Raw genomic sequence first — 23,357 nt, forward strand, 5'->3', positions numbered from 1 at the left:
ATCCAGGGTCGCAATTCAATTTGCAAACAGGTTTGCATTGCTATTACCGCCTTATGTTCTTAATTTGCATATGGCATTATGATTAAATTTCTGAAAATATCTTAAGGTTGGCATGTGAATTTTGGTATGTACCTGAATACCTTAAATGATTAACCATATAATTGCTGTAATGAAAGCCATAAGGCATAAAATTGGTTGAAATTGTGCTGATGTCAAAACCAGAATCCGCAGCCGCTCGCTAACATATCGCTAAGCGAGCATGCAGCGAGTATTCGCTAAGCCTTCGCTAGGCGAGGCAGGAGCGAACGTGACAGTAGCTGACTTTTCTATTCTGAGTTTTCACTCATGTTTTATCATAGCCATGCATCATTTACCCGACCCTATTTACTGTTGTGATTTTTTTTTTGTGTGGTGTAATCCTCGATTGCACCCAGATTTGGTGTTCTAACATGTTTTGTTGAGTTTTGTAAAGGTTCACATACCCCAGGAAAAGATTGCTTGTTAGGTATTCCACTTTATTTGTGGGATACCCTTGTGGAGATTCACCCTGAATTACTCAATTGATTTTAATGTATTAATTTTTATGGCAAAGATCCACCCTAAATTGCTTAATTGATCTTAATGTATTAATTTTAATGTGGGGATTCCTCCTAATTACCTAATTGATTGTAAAATACGGTCTATGAATATGTGATCTTGGACCTCTCTTTGTTGCCCTACGGTATTACGGTATAATGGTCATGTCCCGCGAATGTGGGGATATACTTAGCCAAGACCCTTCGATTAAATCATCATAAAATCAATCATAGTCCCTCGGATGTTGCCTTTGAATATATGATTTTGTCCCTCGATGACCCTTCGGTGTAGCCTACGGTTAAATGATGATCGTCCCTTCGAATGCTAAGGTATCCTTACAAATGTTGCCTTCAATGACCAATCGATGACCCTACGATGACCCTTAAATCCAAAAGGACAAGACTACTTACTTCTCAATAGTAAGGACAGTTTTACCCTCATAAGGATAGAAAATGCCCCTAAAGACCCTAGGAAGGTATAACTCTTAATTGCTGGCTCACAACCTAAAATATTTTTCACACCCCACACCTTTCAAAACATCTTTTAGAAAATCACCACTTGGTATACATTCATACTAGAATCACTACCGAGTTATATTTTTCTAAACAATTTTCAAAACTAAACGAGATAACCACTTTGTATACATTCATACAAGAATCATTACAAAGTTAAATTCTCTTTTCAAAACACTTTCTAAACAATGCACAACCACTTTTTCCAGACAAACATAAGTGATCAAACAATTAAGAGCCCATGGATAACCATGGATACAAAGGGTGCTAACACCTTCCCTTTGTATAATGTACCTCCCGAACCCAAAATCTAATTAAGGTCTTTCCTGTTCTTTTCCACCTTTCCTTATTGGATAAAAGAAAAGTCGGTGGCGACTCTTGCTATCCGCGACATTGCGATTAAAAGCAAAACACCCCAAGTCAGTTCACCGTATGACAGACACTAACTTACTGTGAGTGGAATGATTACATCATTCTGCTCGTAGAAGATTACTTTGTATTATACGTCCTTTGAACAACGAGCTTCGATGTCGGAATTTTGTGGGAAACAAAATGTAGATTCAAAACTATTTAGAGATCGTTACCGCAACCAAGTAATCATTACACTTTTATTTATATTTTTTTTTTAAGTTTTACTAATTTTGTTATTATTTATTTTTAGATTTATACTGAGTTAGAGGGTTGGATGGCAACATCACGACCTTCTTTTAGTATGACCAGTCGTAATTTCTAGAATTATCAATGATTAAAACATGTTTCTTATTTCGGAGGATATAAGGTAAGGTATATTAATAATGCTCTAGGGTTTCTTCCTTTAGGTAGATCTTTTCTCGGTGTTTAGCATAGCAGAAATTTCTAAACAATGAGAAAATAAAAGATCTTTTATATGGAACAAACTTAGAGCATTATTAATATACCTTACCATATGTTCTTCAGAGCAAGTACCGTGTTTTACCCATTATTAGTTCTAGAAATTATGACTGATCATACTAAAAGATGACTATGATGTTTCCATCTGACCCTCTAACTCAGGTGAAATCTAAAAATAAATAATAATAAAAATTAGTAAAACTAAAAAAGAAACTAAATGAAAAATAAAAGTGTTATGATTACCTGGTTATGGTAGCGACTTCTAAATAGTTTTGATCTAAGTTTTGTTCCCCACAAAATTCCAATAGAGAAGGATCATTGAAGCTCTTTGACCAAAGATCGTGTAACACAATGTGGTATTCTATTGGAGGAATGATGCAATCATTCCACTCACAGTAAGTATTATTGGTGTCCAGAGTTGTGTTAAGCATATTAATCAAATACATTTGCTTTTCTTAATTTCATTGCTAGATTTTGAATTTTGGAACTGAAACATATAGTTTTCTTGTGACAATGGATGATATCTCCGTGTCAGGTTCAGATGGAAAATTAGAGCACACACTTAGGGAAGGACCTCTACCTTTGGTAACTTTGTGTGAATCTCTATATAATTAATCACAATCTCTCACTAAAATATATTATTCTATTCATTCATGTATCCTATTTTTATATCAAACGCACCAAAGTTATGAGGCACCAAAGGTAGCCAATCCAATCCACAAACTTGTAAGTGACGATTGTAAAAGAAAGGTAGTCCATGCAACAATCTTCTAATTATAAGGTACACAATTTTGTTTATTTTTAAGAGGGTACTATTGGACTTGGTTTTTTTATGCTGGGATGTGTTTTGAGAGTAACTAGAAAACTTCGGTGAGTGGATTTGATGCTAGATAAAATATTATCGGGTTATCTTAGCATGCAAGAGATATAGTTAGAAAAAATGACGGAAAAATAGGTCAACCAGCACAAAAATAACATCAGTTAGTGGGGGGAGAAAGGAGTTATCCCCTACTCATAAAACTAGTTTTGCTGCATAGAATTTGAATATTGAAAAAGCACCCATACTCATAAAACTAGTTTTGTTGCATAGAATTTGAATATTTAAAAAGCAGAAGTATGCTCTTTCTAAGAATAGAGTGGAGTGGAGTGGTGCAACTTCAAAAAAACACTACCTTGAGGCTGCAATTGACTATCAAATTTGTGGCATGATTGAGAACATTACTAGGATTTTTGACATAATCAAAATTGTAAAACAATGTATGTTGTGTCCAGAGTTATTAATAGTGGATCGTCTTTTCAACATACTTTGCCCTCATTCACACGCTTTTCGAGAAACTTCCTAGAAGGCCACCCGTCCAAATACTACCTCAAGTCAAGCATACTTAACTACGGAATTCTTATCTTTTAGGCTACCGAATATAAGATGCATCTTGTTGGTATAGGTAGTATCAATTAATCCTTATAAGCCTTCCTTCTTCCGATGTGAATTCGGTTTTTCTCTAGAAGCTGCTAGAAGTGTCTCATTGTCATGCCTCGTGCATCGACAACCACTCCCCCGCCCTCGAGTGTTACATGCCCACCAACTTCTGCTTGGTTTGTCCCCGAACCACATCATACTATGAGAGATACGACTCTGATACCATATTGTAACGCCCCGAATTTTCCATCCAAGATATGACTTAGAAATTATTAAAAATATTTATTCAAATAAAATAGGTGGGTTTTGAAATAATAAAATCCAGTGACAATTTAATTCTCATACCACACAATCGTGCATCAAACAAACGCTATCCCACCCCAAAAATGTTTGTCTGAGGATTATTGCTCTGATACCATTTGTAACGCCTATACTGCTTTCAGGATTATCGAATGACCCCACAAACCAACACGGATCTTTTCAGTATGCTTTATCCTCACTCACACGCTTTTCGAAAAACTTCCCAGAAGGCCATCCTTCCAAATACTATTCCAAGTCAAGCACGCTTAACTATGGAGTTCTTATCTGTTAGGCTACCGAAAAGAAAACGCATCTTGTTGGTATAGGTAGTACCAATTATTCCTTATAAGTCTTCCTTCAACCATGCAATTCCATACCTGCACAACCTCGGGATCCTTCTCATTCCGATGTGAATTCAGTTTTTCCCTAGAAGCTGCTAGGAGTGTCTCATTGTCATGCCTCGTTCACTGATAACCACTCCCTCACCCTCGGGTGTTACAGGAGTGGATCGACCGATCCTAAAAATGGGATAGCGGGATAATTTTTTATACATATAATTATATAATAATCTATAAAACATATGTCATATACTTAATGAAAATTCAAACTTAGAATCTTAAAATCCAAACATATAGTAGAAGATTCACAACATCACATCTTAAAATACAAACTTAGAACTATTATATGAAAATTCAAACTTAAAACTCAAAAGATCATTATCAAAATGTATTCTTCATATATCATTAAAATATTCCTCCAATACTTCATCTTCATTATCTTCTTCAACATCTTCTACCATCACTTATTATGCCCTAGATGTACTTGCAACTTCAAGTAGCCCTGACCTTCTAGTGTAGATTACATGCTCATTAACTCCACTTACTTCGGCAACTTGAGCCCAAGTTAAATCATCATCTTCATGAACCAAGTCTTCTTCTAAAGGTTCACCATCTTCTCCCATCTCTCCCATCTTTCACCAACCATTGAGTGTGATAATTAATTTCAACAAATTTCATAGGATCAATCTTGTCCTGAATTTTAAATCTTTCAATCAATGCTTGGTTATACTTGAAAACCAAGTCTTGCAACCTTTGATGCTCCAACTTATTTGACTTATTGGAATGAATCTAAAATACAATAATTTGAAGTATTAATTTAATAATACTTGAATGTGAGATAATTTAATATCTTAGTAAAAAATTAATACTTACATGCTCAAAGATGCTATAGTTACGCTCACATCCGGAAGCACTGCAATCCAAACTCAACACTTTAACAACCAACAATTGCAAATCTGGAGTTTTGACTATGTAAGACTTCCACCACTCAGATGCAAGTAAAAAATAAATAATTGTCGACCTGGAGTTAATTTCCAAATTCAATAATTGTAAAAAATTAACTTCCATCTTACGGGGAGCTAATGCCAACCTTTGTCTAATTGTTGCTCTTATACCAAAGATACCTGTAGCACCTTGTATTGTGCCAATTGCACTGAAATATTGTCTTCCACTTCACCGTTTTCACTAAGTGTCTCAATGCATTTACAGAGGTCTTTCACCAATTTAGGATCATTCTAAATTTTTGGTTTCTCATAATAATATTCAGGATTGAGATAGTAACCAGCAGAATGTAACGCATGATGAAGTTAACACTACCATCTTTTATCAATGATGTCAAATACGGCTTTGCAGTTGCTTGAATTTGAATTAAAAGCTTTTTCAATTGATTCTTTCGCTACCCCATTGCGACATATATGTAACCCATTACGGTTTTTCTTTCGTTATCAACCATTCTTAGCACATCTACAAGATGCGCCTTTACCTTAAGAGTGTATACAACATCACTAAAAAATAATGCCATAAGTATAATACTAGTTGCCCTTTTTCCTTTAGCATCCTTGCCACACTTGGAACCTACTCATTCATCACAATTAAACATCTCTCTAAACTTACTTTTTTGTTCTTGCAACCTTTGTAGAGTAAGGAAAGATGTAGCAAACCTTGTCACTTAATTTATAACTAATTCGACATTGCCGGTAATCTTTCTCATTAGATTCAAAGCAAATGTGTGGTTATAAATGTAGACCACAACCTTAACTCCATTTTTTATAACCTTATTAACCTTTGGAATTTTTCCTATGTCTTATAACATAAGGTCTATACATTGGGTTGCAGATGGAGTCCAAAACATGTGTTGGCCTTTTGGAAGTTAATATTTTATCCACCGCTACATAATTACTTCCATTGTCGGTAATCAATTGAACAACATTTTGTTCACCCATTTGCTCAACAAAAGTATCCAACAACTCAGCTAGCTTATCCTCTGTCTTGGCGTAGTCAGAAGCATCAACACTTTTAACAAACATGGTTCCTACCAGACAATTGGCTAAGAAATTAATCAAGGTTCTACCTTTTCTATACGTCCAACCATCTGACATAATTGAACATCCATATTTATTCTTCTGCATCTTGTGATTCTTCAATAAACCTTTTGTATATTCCAACTCCTTGTGAAGGAGTGGAACCTTAAGTTCATGAAAACTTGGCGGTTTCAAATGAGGACCATAACTTCCATCGAAGTGAGCAATATATTGTACGATTCTTGCCCTCTCTTCTTTATCACACACAACATTGATGCTTGTTTTCTTAGTCTTCTTAAAGACTAAATTCAATGGCCCTTTAGTTCTCTTGAGAACCATTGAAGATGTCTCAGCAAGCCTCTTCCCGCTTCGAATTCGACTTATTTCCTCAATTTCATTTGTATCATCCGCATCTAACTGCATCAACACCTCCTCTATTCCTCTTTTAATTCCCTCTTTCTCAACCATATCGGTATGTAATATTGCTTTAACTTCCGCCGGTATTTTCAACCAAGCAACTACATCACATTTTATTCCTAATTGATGCTCTTTTGCTCTACTAATTCCCCCACTACTAGTCAGATTACAAAAATTACATGTCACCTTCTTATTGTTATTTATATCCTTTCAATGATTATATTGTCATGCTATGTCAATATTAATACCACTTGGTTTGAAGGTTTGACCACATGAAGCAACCGAGGTAGAATTCAGTGTAGTGCATTACTCAATATTAACACCACATGAAGGTTTTGAGCTCTATTTATATTTTGAGCTCTGGTTTGAAGGTTTAACCACATGAAGCAACCGAGACAGAACACGTTACTCAATATGAAAAACACATAACATAAAGTTGATAAACATAAAAAGAGCTCATAAATATAACAATAAAGGTAGAACACAAACAGAAAATAGAGGTAGAAGATAAACATAAATACATAATAATAATAAGAACACATAACATAAACATAAGACAAAGGGACTTACAAAGTTATAATATGAAAAATAGAGTAGGAGGATCGAAGTAGGGGCGCCAGAGAGAGACGAACGGAGGTGTGTGTGTGTGTGGGGGGGGGGGGGGGGGGGGACAAACAAAGTGTGAAGAACGAAGGTTAGGGCATATAGAGGAGATGAAATGTGAAGTAGAACATTAGGGTTGAGTTTGAAGAAGAGAAAGAAAAATAGAGGAAAAATAGTGTTTTAACCTTTTAAAAATTAAGGGCAAAATAGTAATTTTGCATAAAAAATTCTTGGAAAAAAATAAAAGTGGATGACCCGCTCTGCCCAAGGTGCGCGACGCATAGAGAGACAAACATATGAAAGTGTGAAGAACGAAGGTTAAGACATATAGAGGAGATGAAATGTGAAAAAGAACATTAGGGTTGAGTTTGAAGAACGAGAAAGAAAAATAGAGGAAAAATAGTGTTTTAACCTTTTAAAAATTAAGGGTAAAATAGTAATTTTGTATAAAAAGTTATTAAAAAAAAATAAAAGCGGATGACCCGCTCTCCCCAAGGTGTGCAACGCCAGGGACGGAGGGACATTAATTGCTATGGAGACATATTATGTTTTTCAAAAAAACGAATCTTAATCCTAATATATATAATCAAAATAATATATTTAAGTACAACCGTATATTTCAAATTAATTAAAATAATATTATTGTTATGAATATTATTAAAAATTAGATGAAGATCATAAAGAATATTTTTTTAGGGTATTGTTCGAAATTAATGTGAATTTTTTATTTTCAACATCAATAATTAAATCAAAATATGTCATACTAAAATATAGTCGAATTATGTTTTTTAAACTTATGATTAACCATGCTATTTGGGATTAGTTGGACACAATTTTAAAGAAATAATATAAAACTTTATTAGATTATAGGAGTATGTTTTTTCTAAGAAATGCATAAAGATTAAACTTTGTTTTTTTTTTTTTAATTTCTGTTCTAAAAAGTCAACTACTGGATAAGCATGCCCTGAGATGATTTAACTTCATTTTTTACTACTACCATTGAACTCGACCCTGCACATACTGTTTTCTGCTTCTGCTTTGAGATTTTTGTATTATCATATTTGGTATATTCCTATATATAAATTATATGATATGATATATGTATGACATTCAAATGAAATGGTTTATTTTCAATACACATTGGAGTGTACAAACCTACAGAATTAAAAATATTTTTATACTTTCAACTAATTAAAGACGTGCATCTCGCTAAATCATATTTTTAATTTTAAAATATTAGTATGACAGGACAGAACGGTATAATTCTATTTGATGATGGTGTAAAAAAAATTTATAGTGACAATGCACTACCTTTAATCTTTTTTTATAAATAATTAAAATAAAAATTAAATTTTTTATAATCGAGAAATGTGTAAAATTCTTTTACTCATGCATTTGAATTAAGTTTTTTTAAAAATGATTTTCAATAGCAAATAACTTTTAATTTTTCAATATTTTTTTTTTATATTTCTTCCTCCATAGAAGTGTTAAAGTAGATCAAGTAGCAATAGTTCTTATTCCTTCTCCCTTCTTTGCTCCACCTTCAAAAATCTCACTGAAACCACTTCCAAATTCTACTTTCAGTCCAAAACCTAATCTGAACTTAGATTTCGCAAATCAACATGGAAAGGCTTCAACGAATGTTCGCCGGTGCAGGTGGAGCCCTAGGTCATCCACCTCCAGATTCCCCAACCCTAGATTCCTCCGAGCAAGTCTACATCTCATCCCTCGCTCTTCTCAAGATGCTTAAACACGGTAAATTTTCCCTTTTTAACCTAATCAAATTATTGTCTATCCAATTGTCATAATTAGGGTTTCATCAATTCGTTTTTTCTTTTGTTATATCTTGAATGTTATAGGTAGGGCTGGTGTTCCCATGGAGGTTATGGGTTTAATGCTTGGAGAATTCGTGGATGAGTATACCGTACGTGTTGTTGATGTGTTTGCAATGCCACAGAGTGGAACTGGTGTTAGTGTTGAAGCTGTTGATCATGTTTTTCAGACTAATATGCTTGATATGCTTAAACAAACTGGACGGTATTTTGTTTTGTTTTTGAAGTTTTTTATTTATGTGTTGTTTGTGTTTGCTTAGATTCGTGAGTTTGTTTGTGTTTGTTGTTGATTGATTGTGTTTTGCAGACCTGAGATGGTTGTTGGTTGGTACCATTCACATCCTGGATTTGGATGTTGGTTGTCTGGTGTTGACATCAATACACAGCAGGTTTAACTACAGTCTTTGTGTTTTATGTATTGTTTGTTTCTATATCTAATATTTCTCGATGCAAAGTGTTTATGTGTTGAGTGATCCCGGTTAGTTTTGATTTTGATGATAACTTTTAACAATATGGTTTGAAAGTGGTACGGAAGATTCACCGGTTTACTCTTGTACAACAAATACGCCAACTTATGTGATTCCACTAATAATTCGTTGTTTCAATCAATAATATAATGACTCATCACTTCGACTGAGTCAATGAACAGAATTGTCTGTTAAAACATTGATTAATATTATATAATGAATCTAATAAGATAGAACAATCAATTGTCAAGTAGTCACGTATTTTGAGAATGTTATTTTAATAACAGTCGTGTTTATTCTCCGGTTTGCAATTTATTTGACCTACATGTGCGTTTTACACGCACCAAAAAGGAACCCACCATCTTCCCTTCATTTTTAGCTGATTTTAAATTGTCTTAGTTAGTGCCTCCAAAAAATAACTCGCCATTGTCCCTACTTTTTTAGATGAATTTAAATTGTCATAGTTAGTGATTCCAACAATTTAATCAGGGCTCTGCCCCTGCCCCTACTGCCAAGTGCCAGTTAATGCCTTTTATGTAAAACTTGAATTACATGCTATTGGATTTTCCAGCTAGGCCTAAGGGTTTGATTACTCTTGTTTTTTATTAGTTATTAATTTATTGGCGCTGCTGATTAATATAGAAGTAAATTGCTATTGTTTCCTGCAGAGTTTTGAGGCTTTGAATCAGCGAGCAGTGGCTGTAGTTGTGGATCCAATCCAAAGTGTTAAAGGCAAAGTGGTGATTGATGCTTTTCGATTGATCAATCCACAGACAATGATGCTTGGGCAAGAACCAAGGCAGACAACATCCAATCTGGGGCATCTGAATAAACCATCCATTCAGGTCTTCACTGGACCTCTTTTTTTGTTGTTGTTGACATTTGGGAAGCATTTATTTTGTACTTCTTTTACTAGTTCTGACATATCTTTATTACCGCTCTTTAGGCTTTGATCCATGGGTTGAACCGGCATTATTATTCCATAGCCATCAATTACAGGAAAAATGAACTTGAGGAGAAGATGTTGCTTAATCTTCACAAGAAGAAATGGACCGATGGTTTGACACTTAGGCGATTTGATACACATTCCAAAACTAATGAACAGACTGTTCAGGTAATTTAAGAATGCAACATTATAAGGTTGACTATTGCCTATCTGATTAATCAATTAAACTTGCTGCTTAATTTTCTTATGCTGATTTTTAGATTTGAAAACTCGACCTTATATTGTTAGTAAATTAGGGCTCTGTTTGGGTAAACAATCTGGTTAAAAGCTTTTAACATAAACACTTGTTATATAAGCGCGTATGTATTAGTTATTTCTTTATTAAAATATTAAATATAGTCAAACGATTTTCATATAAGCTACAAGTTGTTTTAATAAGCCATTAGAGAGAACTTACGGAAATAAGCTGAAAATAGTTTATGAATGTTCTTAAGCTATTTTCATAAACTCTGTCCCATAGTCTCGTACATGTTTATGATAGTAGTTAAACTCGAATAAGCCGTATTCTAATGGTTCTCAATTAATTTGGAATGTAGGAAATGCTGAGCTTAGCTACCAAATACAACAAGGCTGTCCAAGAGGAAGATGAGCTGCCCCCTGAGAAGCTTGCAATTGCAAATGTGGGTAGACAAGATGCCAAGAAGCACCTCGAAGAACATGTCTCCAATTTGATGTCTTCTAACATCGTTCAAACTCTTGGAATGATGCTTGACACTGTTGTCTTCTAGAGTTGTTATTTTGGACCTTCTGGTTAATCTAGCATGTTAAGGAGACAAGTTATTGTTTACAATTTGGGTTTCCTAATTATTCTCAGACTATATTTGAATACAGATGTATTCTTTGGATGAGCTGAAAAGGTCAAGAAAGTAAAACATAGCACGTAGTTTCTTTGATGTTTCTCTCTGGTATTACTAGGTGTCTTTTAATTGTATCATATTGCATGATTCTGTTCAGGTATGCTTTAAAATACCGTATAAACACACTTACTATTACATATGAAATACCGACCTTAGACCTGTAGTCTCTTGCGAACACAAGCAAGGTCTTGGAACTAGGATGTGGGGTTAGATTACTGACATAAACTGAAACAGGTGCGTTGTAATTGAAGCTGTTAGCATCAATTCTTGGACACATACTGATTGATGTCCTTAATGAATCTTGGTTGGTAATTGTATGTTTGTTCCTTCTGAGATGTGATGTATGTTACCCAAGGTTTGATTAAAAGAAGAGTATGTTACTCCAGGTAGTTTAATTGAAAAATACGATTTTATCCTGATATCTTGTTCTGATTTTTTCTTCCAAATATAGCTGCCAAAATGACGATTTAGATGGATTGCATCTAATTCAGAAAATATTTGATATGGTCAGGAACCAAAGTGAAGGGAGCCTGAGATCCAATGTAAACAATAAGTCGAAAGAGCTCATCCTCCCAATGCTTATTATAATGAACAAAAACTGATCTGATTTGGCCATGAATTATATGAATTTGGATATAATTAAGCACTAAGCAAAGACAAGACTCATTCAATAAAGGGAGAACTAAAGGGAAGAAGACCCAAACCCTAGTATGAACTTAAATCTTTGTTTGGGCGCCTCAATGGATTTGAAGACATAAGACCCTCCAATGCTTGTAACTATAAGTTTATTTAGTGTGATAGGAAGACATTTGGTAAATAAAATTTTGACCAAACAAGATTTCAATCTTTGAAAGTGTTGTTATCTTGGCTAAGGTCCAATCCGCGGAGAACCAGGGACTTGAGTATTAGGAGAAGGCTCGTGATTTGGACATGTTCTAGAGACATTCCAAATCAATGTTGACAGCCCGTTGTAGATTGTCAAATAACAAGGGCTTGCAATATCTTCTGACACCTATTTCTAGGAAGGTTCTAGAATCTCTAAACTTTAAGTTCTAATTGTAAAATCTAACGAAAACCTTAGATTCAATTGCACACACTAGTCTGATTATGGCCATCATCATCCGGTAGTTTGCAATATTGACGTTGTCATAGTGTATTGCAAATGAAATATTCTCAGTTTGAATCCATTATGAAAAATTCTTGAATGGAGTAAAATTGTTCTTTTTTCTTGGTCATCCTCATCTTGGTGACCTCACTCAACTAACATTGCACAAAATTCGATGAACTTGTTGAAGAAGCAATGCTTCTTCAAACTCTAGAAAGCATTGTAAGCAAAATCACCATTATCATTATCAGGCCAAAAAACGAAGCTCTCGAACAAAATTTTGATCCTAACTTCAAAATCTTTTTGGCTCATAGAGCTTAACACGGTTTTCATTCTTTATATTCATAACACTTGTAAATTGTTCAACAAAATTTTCAAATGAAAATTGTGGCAATTCTTCATAGCCACATCTTTCTTTTTGTGTTTGATCAATGAAGTAAGGTTAAAAACTTTCATCTTAAGGACTTCAAAAGGATCCTAAGAAGGAATTATCACACATTTGCCAGAAGAGTAGAGAATAAAGCCAAGTACTGGAAGCATAAACAATTGTGGCTTAATGGCGGTGGACTTTGACATACAGTGCAACCATGCCAACAATTGGTGAACCTCCAAATTCATCATATTATTGAGTTTTGGATAATTGGATTGGATGTGTAATATCCCAGAACCTTCCTTTGATTTTAATTGCTTAAAATTGTTACTATTTTTATCACATTATTTAAACCTGATAATTTCATACACTACTGCTCATTTCTTAACATGTTACGCCTACCTAAGAGAATCTCATAAAATATATTTTTATGGTAGTTTTACTTCATAATTTTGATCATAACTACAAAATAACAAAGTTGTTCTGACATAAAAAGCATATAATATGTTGAGATATGCTCTGTAGGCATTAGTTTTTGTGTTTTACCCTCAAAACATACGCACGATAGTCTACAAGAAAGCAAGAGGAAACAATGATCAAGTCGTAAAATGACGACAACGGGAATTACTTTATTAATATTTCACCTTCCACAACACATTACAAGAAATATCGATGAATTTGTTTGTCAAAAGAAAACATTAATCTACAACAAATCAAATGATCAATTGCTCACAAGTTCAATAGAAATTCAATATCCGAATTATCAGTTGTTGGTTAACATTATGTAAACGGGACGTGCCACTCAAGTGGTGAAGACCGAATGAGATCTCACAAATCTAAAAGATAAGTGCAAGCCACTTTCTATTTTATTTAGTTTTTATTGATAGTTACAATTATGCTCTTCTAACATAACTTATTATTTAAAAACAAAATTTTCTCATAAAATCACTTGATAACCATCTAACATAAATAAACTAATAAACTATTATGGATTTATATATAATTGTTAATTGATTTTGATGATGACAACCGAAGACAATTGTCAAAATATATTTTAAACATGATAACTCCATAAATTAAACGATTTTTTGGATATTGATGTCTCTTTTTAAGAGTTCTCCATGACAATTGATGAAGGATAGTTGATTGCAATTGTCTAATAGGCTCTTGATAATGGTATATGATCAAGAAGATACCTCAAACCTTATCAGTAAGATAAATTAAATATCCAGTTGAAGAGCTAATCAATTGTTGAATCAAATAGATGATCTTGAAGTCTAAACGAGAGAAAGTGTGAAAAATCACATGATCACGTGTTTAGCGTCTTAGAGTGATCAATTTAAATTGTAAAATATTGAGAGTAAGTGTTAAAGTACCAAGGCAATCACTCTCACACACTCAAATACACAAGCACATACAATATTTTTTAATTTTATGCATTTTTTATTAAATCTTCGTAAAAAATATCAAGACATGTATGAAATTGATTAAGAAATATTTTTAATCAATTTAGAAACTTAACCCACTTCTAATCTATTAAGGACTTGGTCAAATCAATAAAAGTACAGAGAGGTGCCTTCTACAGTTTCTGCACCCCACACTGTTCGACGTAGAAGATCTAGATATGCTACTGGATGAAAGAGAGATGATGAGGATGAACCAGTTGATGTTCAGGCATCATATGCACTGGTTCATGATGATGTTCAGATCGTGGTAGAGGTAAATGTGCCCCATTCGACAAAGGCAACAACAACTACAAATGTTACTCCACATACGACTGATGAGACACCCCCTACTGATGATGTGGAAGTTACTCCACCTATTGAGACACATGTCACTGCTCCTGCTTTGACAGACTCGTCTGTAGACACAAATGAGGGGTTTCTTGGTGGGCTCATTGAAACTTTTATTCTCACAGGATATGCAGACCATGTGGCTTTCAGGTTATGGAAGGGAGAGGTATATATATGATATGGAGATGGTGTTACTTTATTTATTAATGATACTTTGAAATTAATTGGTTTTTTTTCTTTTGTTTGTTACATGACCAAATTCTGCTTAAAGTGCCCACCCATGGGATGAAGATGAGGAACTTCCCTAATATTGTGATGCCACCGGAGGTGAATGCGATAATTGATGAGTGTGGTCTCCTTCCACTTGTGGACAGTTTGCTTACCATGTTGGACGATCAACTATTAACAACATTTGTTGAGCGATGGTATAAGGAGACATCTTATTTCCATCTTCCATTTAGTGAAATGACAATTACATTGGATGATGTCTCATCACTTTTCTATATTATGTTGGCAGGTAGTTTCTTCACCGCTCCTATCATTAGTCAGGAGACCACACGTATCACAACTGTACAGTACTTGGGGTTATTGAACTGCATATGATAAATGAGTTTAAGTTTATGGGGGGTGTTCACTTTCATATATCTTGGCTACGGGATAAGTATATAGAGCTAGTGCGCCAAGGTATGTATGAGGTAGTCACAAGGGTATACATGCTACACCTTGTAGGATGCACTATCTTAGCGGATAAGTCTCATGTATATATCGATGTTATATACATGTGGTTATTTATCAACCTTGAGCATTATAGATGGGCATGAAGATGTGTTGCATTGACAGTTTTATACTCTCCCATTGGAGAGACGACTGTTTTTGAGACCAGACAACTTGTCGATTATATCAGTTTGTTTTAAGTATGAGTCTTTCTTATTATGTTAGTTCTTTTTATGACATTATTTCTGGTTATATGAGTCTTTGTTATTATGTGAAATGCTGGATATACGAGCATTTCTCGTCCATTTGTGACAGGTGGATTGTTCCTACCACTGCTGGGTCCCCACGGGCTAAAAGATGGAGGAGCAGACATGTAGATTCTGGAAGTGTTATGGAGTACAGGAGGATGATTGACGCGTTGACGGTAGATGATGTCATCTAGACACTCTACACATGCCATATAATGGAGAAGGTTAATGACAATATACTTTTTTCTGGTTACCTACGATAAGAGGGGTTAATGGCTAGACACTTACCTGAGAGGTGCTTACGCCATTATGGATATGTACAGGATATCCCATGACTAGTCCCTATTATTCCATCTCAAGGCATTGATAGTTGGTTTCGTGGTAACATTATGAGTTATGCACGTGCCATTAGAGATTGTGTAGTGGAGGTCCAATTCCTTTTGGAGTGTGTTGATGGGGTATTTGAATTGGTACCGTACTGTATCACATCCTCACATCTTCCCACCTAGGCAAAGTGAAGACGATGCTGGACCTTCTCATGTTAGATCTTCACATGATGGTTCTTTTCATGCCGATGCCGGGGGAATTCCTGATGACATGGTGCCGCCTCCACCTCCTCCATATGGTGCATATGACGCTCAACGCTTGCAAATGATATTAGTCGTTATGGATAACCTCATGGGTTTGGTGAACCTAAATGGCGAGGTGTATAGTTTAGCAGTGCAGACAACACACATAGCCCATGGGGGGCATATTTAGACATTATTATTATTTTTATGTATTATTTGTATATTATATGTAGTATTACTAAGACATTTGCACAACTGTTTATTAGATGATATTGGCACTTCCATTTATGCATGATGAACATAACTTAACATTTGACAGACAATTACATAACTTAGATAGACAATTACGTAACTTAAGAAAACAATACTCCCTCAGTCCCAAAATAATTGTCATACTTGGTCATTTCACACAGATTAAGAAAATGTAATAAATAAAGAGAGAGAATAATATTTTTAACAAACTATCTTTGTTTACTATTGGTGTGTTTAAATTATCATAAATGCAAAGTGAGAGAATAATAAATTAAGAATATTAATTAGAGGGCATAATTGGAAGATAAACATTAGAATTGCATTGGAAACTAAAATGCGACACTTATTTTGGGACAAATAATTTTATAAGATGTCACAATTATTTTGGGATAGAGGGAGTAATATATACGAAAACCTATACACTACCAGATGATCCTGGACATTTCAACATCTTGATTATGTCGTCGACAAATCGAGAAATTTTCAGGAATAACTCGATCGATCCCTTAGTTAGCATACAATTATATGCTTTTCACATAACTTTCATATCTTCATCGGTCTTTAACTCAATAAGATTGTATTTCACCCTGCCATCACTATCAATCAAATCTTCATGAAACTCGATCTTTCTCACCTTTCGGTTATCAGTGTCGGACAACAATTCATTCAGCTTGGATGTTAAGGAGGCGAGACATGTGGCATCCTCCGGAAGCCGAAACTCTACGGGAGTTTTCATCCAGTTGAAGTACAATTTTGTCTTGAACACAAATCGAGGAATATGCATTGTATGTTTGTTATGCAAGTTAACAACACATGACCCCTATTTATACAACTTTAGAGTCATTCTAGACCATACAATATGGTCTATGCAATCACAACCGTCTAAAAGTGTCGGCAAAATCGTAGCCGTTCAATTGCACACTCTTTTATAATTATCATATTTTTCAATAATAACTAAATATTCAACAGTTTTCGTCTGTTTATAAAAAATCCGGTACTATGCAAATATTCTAGATATTTTCATATATTCGATGCGCCAAATATTTTACATACACTACCAGATACTTTAATCAATACCATAATTATTGTTTCAACTACCAAATATTTCGTCCAGATTTTTAGTCTTGACTTCTCAAAAGGGCAATTTTGAGTATTATTGAAATATAGATTGTCAGATATAAAATGAGGGGTGATTGGAAAATTCATCCGCTAGGTGGAGTGACGCCTCATCTTAGATCCTTAGTGCATGCGCCACCTTTATCGGACACATTGGTAGTGTATATGTTAGAGAATCTGACACCTATATGCATTTTTTATATATGGGTTCAATGACGCCTTCTCTTTAATGTGATTTTTTTAAAATCTAAATTATGATTATTTTGATTAATAATAAGAAAAGATAGTTATTGTGGTATATTAATAAAAAATGTCGGTTATATTAAAAAAATTAAAATATATCAAAAGTTAATTTTAATTTTATTTATTTTACATTAATGTATTTCTTTATGTTATTTTCCTCTTAAATTTTTTTTTTATATATTTTATTTTCTTGTTTTTTAATTATTCATATATTTCTTTTATAGAAAAAGAGCTATGTTTTGTCTCTGGCTCAAAACTTAGAATCTGAAATGGAACCGTTAGCATCAATCTACGAACATGAAGGCGATGACATATTCACCGAAGCACTTCACCACTGTTCCGTCGATTCCAAGCCAGAAACTTCCACCTCCGATTCCACGCTTTCACATTCTAAACCCATCTCCTCCGAACCTCACGATCCCCACTCCAACCCACCATCTCCCTCTCCCGCCACCATACTTCGCCGCCGGTCTATTCGTCTCGGAAACAAGCAATCTTCCGATTCCAGCACCAATACCGATTCAACCAATGTCACGAAAAGAAGCTTCCAACATAAGCCAAGGTATAGCAATCTCAAACACGATGAGAATTTTACTGCGAAACCCTATTCTGAAGAACCGCAACAAACTAGCGTTTTTGAAGAGAACAACGATGAATCTACCGTAACTACATCTACAAATGATGCTGAACACGACGATTCCGTTGACTCGGCTTTGCTAATCGGTGATGCGAATTCGAGTTTTCTCGAATTGGTAGTAGGGTTAGTGATTAAGGCATTAGGGTTTCAAATCAAGTTAATCTTTATGTTTGTAACTTATCCATTGCTATTCATGTTTCGTTGTTGCTTGTTTTTCATGGATCCTTTTGGGACAACAAGAGTATGCAAAAATATTTTCTTCGGGATTTTGTGCAGAGTGTGGAATATTATGTTTGGATGCATTAAACCCTATGTTAGGAAATATTTTAAAGGGAATGTATCAATTTGGAGTGTAATGTTTAGGATTGGATGGGGATTCTTATGGCTAATGTACGTTTGTTGTATTTTGATTGGTTTGTTACTTTCTTCCTTTGTGTTTAGTGGGTTTTTGATGAAGTGTTTTGTGGAGAAGCCGATTCAGATGAAGGAAGTTTTGAATTTTGATTATACTAAGCTTAGTCCAATAGCTTATGTTCCTATAATATCCTGTGATGGTGTTGTTAGTGGGAAAGATTCTGAGAGTAATGGTCAAGCTGGGAAGGTGATGACGATGGGTGAACGGGTTATACCTTCGAAACACAAAGTACATGTCACGGTTTCTTTGAGAGTGCCTGAGTCTGGATACAACAGAAATCTCGGAGTCTTTCAGGTGCTTGCTCATCTCTATCTGATTAGTTTCGGTGTGATTTTAATTTTGCTTTCTAATTGCCATGAATGTCTTTGTTCAGATTTCATTTTCTTTGTCATTATGTTTTTTTAATTCTTCAACATATTCTCTGAATTCAAAGAGCTAGTCATCAATTTAGTCTCTTCAATTGTAGGAGTAGACAGTTTGATACTTGATATTACCAATGTTCTAAAATCAATTTATAAAATTGAAAATCTTCTATAACACAATTTTAGAAACTTATAACCGACCCAAAATGGCTTTTGTGATTGAAAATATTCAATTTTTAAGATAACTCATAAATTTTAATCATTTAAAGGACTATTTTGCTCGATCCCTATAATATCGAGGACTAAAACAGTAATCACTCGCATTTAATTGTTTATGGTACAAACTGATTTATTGTGATACACATTGTCATATTCTTAAGAATTGTATTGTGGTCATTTTATTATTAGATAAAGAAAGGAATTATTTGTTTCAGGATGTAGATATTGTCATTTCTTTGTAATTTTGTATCATACTTTGATTCTTGGAGAAGTCAAACAGCTGATGCTAGTTGCAGTTTAGAGTTTCATGTTTCATAATTTTGTGTTTCGTTGTTTTTTATAGGTCAGGGTGGATTTTCTATTGTCTAGTGGGAAAAAGATTGCAAGTTTGAGTCAACCTTGCATGTTAAGATTCACAAGCGAACCTATCCGCTTAATCATGACTTTCATCAAGATTGCTCCTCTCATTACTGGCTATACATCCGAAACCCAAATTCTGAACGTCAAGATGAGAGGTTTCATCGAAGGGAACATACCAACTTCGTGCTTGAAAGTGACACTCGAGCAACGGCCAGAGTATCAACCGGGTGCTGGCATTCCTGAAATATATGATGCATCTCTTGTTGTTGAGTCCGAACCTCCTTTTTTCAAAAGGATCATTTGGCATTGGAAGATGAGCATATTTTTATGGATCGCAATGATGTCACTATTCACCGAATTGATTTTTGTTCTAGTATTTTGTAGGCATATAATAATTCCAAGGACAAGGCAAAGGGTAGCGGCATCTGCTCGTGGTCCTGCAACCTTGGACAGGCATCAGGCACAAAGTTGATACTTCTGATTTCCATGCTTTGTTGCAACAATTAAAGTAAGATTTTGTTAACAGTTTAACCATGCATGTTCTGACTTGTAACTTATGTATATGTTTAGTGAGTAATCCTAACATCTCATTCTTTTATTTTTCCTTCTCTTTCAATTTCCATTTGTAATCACGATGTAAATTTTTAATGCCACGTTATGTATATTGTAATTATTTTGTTATAATGTCAGAAATTGAATTTTCGCTAACCTGTTGCTTGACAACGAAAAAATTATTGTAGTTTGTGAAGTGCTACAAACTGATTTAACAATTGACATGAATGGTAGGATTATTCATATATCTGTTCAATTATTGTGTTGGTCTATAATTGAGCTGAACTTCACGAATTTTAACACCAATATGCATGAAAGGTAAGAAAAATATGCACTTTTCTAAACCCTTTTGCTTTTAATATTCATTGGACAAAGCTCCTACATTTCTTACAGATTGATGAATGGTAAGAAGAATATGCACTTTTCATGTATATGTATAATGACAATCGTAACCAGATCAAAACACTTAAACCCTAATACATGTTGAAATTTACGGGCACTCCTGGATTTGCTGTGGAATTCTTTGACTCTGTTATGACCTGCTCCTTCTGAGAAAAGGGACAATCTTTGTAAGCTCAATCTTGGTGTGCTCATCACACATTGGCTTGTTGGCGTGCCTGATGAAATTGTAAGTCCATGTACCTGTCAAAGCTCCTAGGATGGGTGAAATCAAATATATCCATAGTCCTGTATATTCATGGTACAAAATTGCAGGTCCTAAGCTTCTCGCCGGATTCATTGATGCTCCTGTGAGTGGTCTGCAAAATATAATTTCATTCACATTTATATGTTATATTTGGTGTACAAACACTTAAACAATTTATTCACTTGGTATTTGAGATAAGTCAATACCCTGCAAATAATATATCTATTATTATTGTAGACCCAACTGCAAGCCCTGCTAACTCACCAACCTGCACAATTAAAAATTATAAACAAAAGCCATTAAATGAGGTTTAATATTACTTGGATTATAAGTTTTGATGCGCATGGCAATTGGTTGCGTATTGTGATGTAAACTTCAACCATTTTTATACCCAAAGTCACTTGAACAAAAATAATCATAAAGTATTTGATGACATTATGAGATGCAGACCACTACTATTTTGAAGAATTTTTCCAACTTAATTGCTTCTTCTAAAAGATATATCAATATATAAGTATGATCATAAATTAGTCAATTGAAGTAACCAATAAAAAATGTTTAATCAAAATGTTCAACCCCAATTTGTTAAACATGTTTAATCAAAATGAACAGAAAACATTACCGCTCTGTTATCGGTGGCTACTCCAGAAATAACAAACATAAGGAAGAAAGTGCATATGAACTCGATTATGAAAGCTTGCAGGTTAGTTCCAGCTGGGAGTGTTCCAATAAAATGATCTTCTTTGCCATTAAATATAAGCTTTAGAGTTCCACTAGCTAGTGTTGATCCAAGGACTTGAGCTATAATATAAGCTGGCACCTTAAACAGAATCAATAATGTCAAAGCAAATTTAGACAATTAAGTGTTTTGTTTTGATATGAGTTATGTATTTCATTCAATTCACCTGTTTGAAGGGAAATATTTTAGTTGAAGCATGAGCAATAGTAACTGCAGGATTGAAATGAGCACCAGAGATATGGCCAAGAGAGTAAATCAATACCATAACGGTAAATCCCCAAGCGAAAGCGATTCCAGGAAGTGTCACTACATGATCATTGTTTAGGTTCACAACAACAGCAGCGCAACCCGCAAATATCATTAAGTATGTTCCCACTACTTCTGCTACCAACTATATTCAACAAATATTATATGATTGAAATTAACTAATTTCAATGAGTTTTGTATAGAGAAAGAAAGAAGAGTTTAGGAGAGATACCTTCTTCAAAAGGGGCACAGAGTCTTTGATGACAGACTCTTCACAGTTTTTTGAGGCACCATTGTTTACATCTAAAACTACTTCATGAGCTTCAATGCTTTCTGAATTATCATCCACCATTGACAAAGAATAAATATAAATATATATACTATATGAAGCTGAAAAAATGTGCCAGAAGAAGGCTCTGCTTTTGTGAAAGAGTTTTCGGGGAGAAACAACACTAATTTATAGGCACCTATAAGTCATAGAAGAGTATGACATAGAGGATATAAAAAAAATTGTTAAAAGATTCGACTCCTTTAAGTTATTAGTTATTTGGTGTCTTTTTTTTCTATAATTTTTTATTTAATTATATTTATTTTGAATAATATTTATTCATTTTAAAATAAGTGTCACATTTGTCCGTTTTAAATTTTTTATCCAAATAACTATTTTTTTTTATAAATACTCAAAATAACCTAGTAACCCACTTTTAAACTTGAAAACAAAGAAGACGAAAATCCAATTAGCGCCGGTGTACAACACATAAAAGGAGACGTCAATTCAATTGACGACAGTATGGAAACATGTAGAAGAGAGAATCTATTCTCTTATATATGTTTGTACACTATCGTCAATTGAATTGACATCTTCTTTTATATATTATACAAAGACGTCAATTGGATTGACGCCTCTTTTATGTTAAAATATTTTTTTATTCAAAAATGGGTTATTTTGAGAAATAGGTGAAAAAGTGGATTAGTCTGGGTATTCATTTGAAAAAATGAGTTATTTAGATAAAAATTTCTCCGTTTTACACCAATTAAAAATATAATAGATGAATAAAAGAGAATAATAATTTTATCAAAATTTTTTTATTAGTTATTTGTGGATTCTTATTATCATAAATAAAAAATACAAAGTATGTATAATAAATTATAGTGTATTACCCATTTAGATTGTTTTTTTTTGCACTAGGTCACACTCTATGTCCTTAGTCTTTTTGTATTATCCATTTTACAACATGTTGGGTTCAACCTTATGGGTGAAGAAGCATACTAGGAGTACACTGAGATAGGAAGTGACATGCAAAACCAAGTGGGAATATAGACATAAAAAATGATGTGATATTCTACAAATTTTGCAAGGCAAAAGCTATCTCCTCTTGTGAGCTAGCTCCTCCTCAGCAAGAAAAGACATCTTTGTTGAAAGAATTTGACTTTAAAATTTCAGAAAAACCTTAAACTGAAGCTCTCTTCAACAAGATCATGAAGAGGCGATAGAAGGTTGGCAAGACAATGAATGCTCTGGCCCAAATACTTGTCGAACTTGGATCTCACATGT

The 23,357-nt window shown here is 34.1% G+C and overlaps 3 protein-coding genes across 3 annotated transcripts; 2 read left to right on the top strand and 1 right to left on the bottom strand.

Moving 5' to 3' along the window:
* Positions 1-8,452: 8,452 nt before the first annotated feature.
* Positions 8,453-11,252, top strand: LOC127080323 (26S proteasome non-ATPase regulatory subunit 14 homolog). The gene is made up of 6 exons (XM_051020657.1): positions 8,453-8,809; positions 8,914-9,091; positions 9,194-9,275; positions 10,022-10,198; positions 10,300-10,467; positions 10,896-11,252. Exons 1-6 carry the CDS (start codon positions 8,677-8,679, stop codon positions 11,085-11,087), a joined length of 930 nt encoding a protein of 309 aa, XP_050876614.1. The 5' UTR covers positions 8,453-8,676; the 3' UTR covers positions 11,088-11,252.
* Positions 11,253-17,854: 6,602 nt separating this feature from the next.
* Positions 17,855-20,327, top strand: LOC127080332 (seipin-2). Its single transcript, XM_051020664.1, has 2 exons — positions 17,855-18,972; positions 19,603-20,327. The coding sequence occupies exons 1-2, from the start codon at positions 17,896-17,898 to the stop codon at positions 20,089-20,091; spliced, it is 1,566 nt and encodes a 521-aa protein (XP_050876621.1). The 5' UTR covers positions 17,855-17,895; the 3' UTR covers positions 20,092-20,327.
* On the bottom strand, positions 20,316-22,222 carry LOC127080340 (nodulin-26). Its single transcript, XM_051020671.1, has 5 exons — positions 22,035-22,222; positions 21,723-21,947; positions 21,440-21,637; positions 21,024-21,085; positions 20,316-20,929 (listed from the first exon to the last, which is right to left on the bottom strand). The coding sequence occupies exons 1-5, from the start codon at positions 22,152-22,154 to the stop codon at positions 20,704-20,706; spliced, it is 831 nt and encodes a 276-aa protein (XP_050876628.1). The 5' UTR covers positions 22,155-22,222; the 3' UTR covers positions 20,316-20,703.
* Positions 22,223-23,357: the final 1,135 nt, after the last annotated feature.

This window comes from Lathyrus oleraceus, chromosome 1 (assembly GCF_024323335.1).
Source record: "Lathyrus oleraceus cultivar Zhongwan6 chromosome 1, CAAS_Psat_ZW6_1.0, whole genome shotgun sequence".
NCBI classification, from domain to species: domain Eukaryota; kingdom Viridiplantae; phylum Streptophyta; class Magnoliopsida; order Fabales; family Fabaceae; genus Lathyrus; species Lathyrus oleraceus.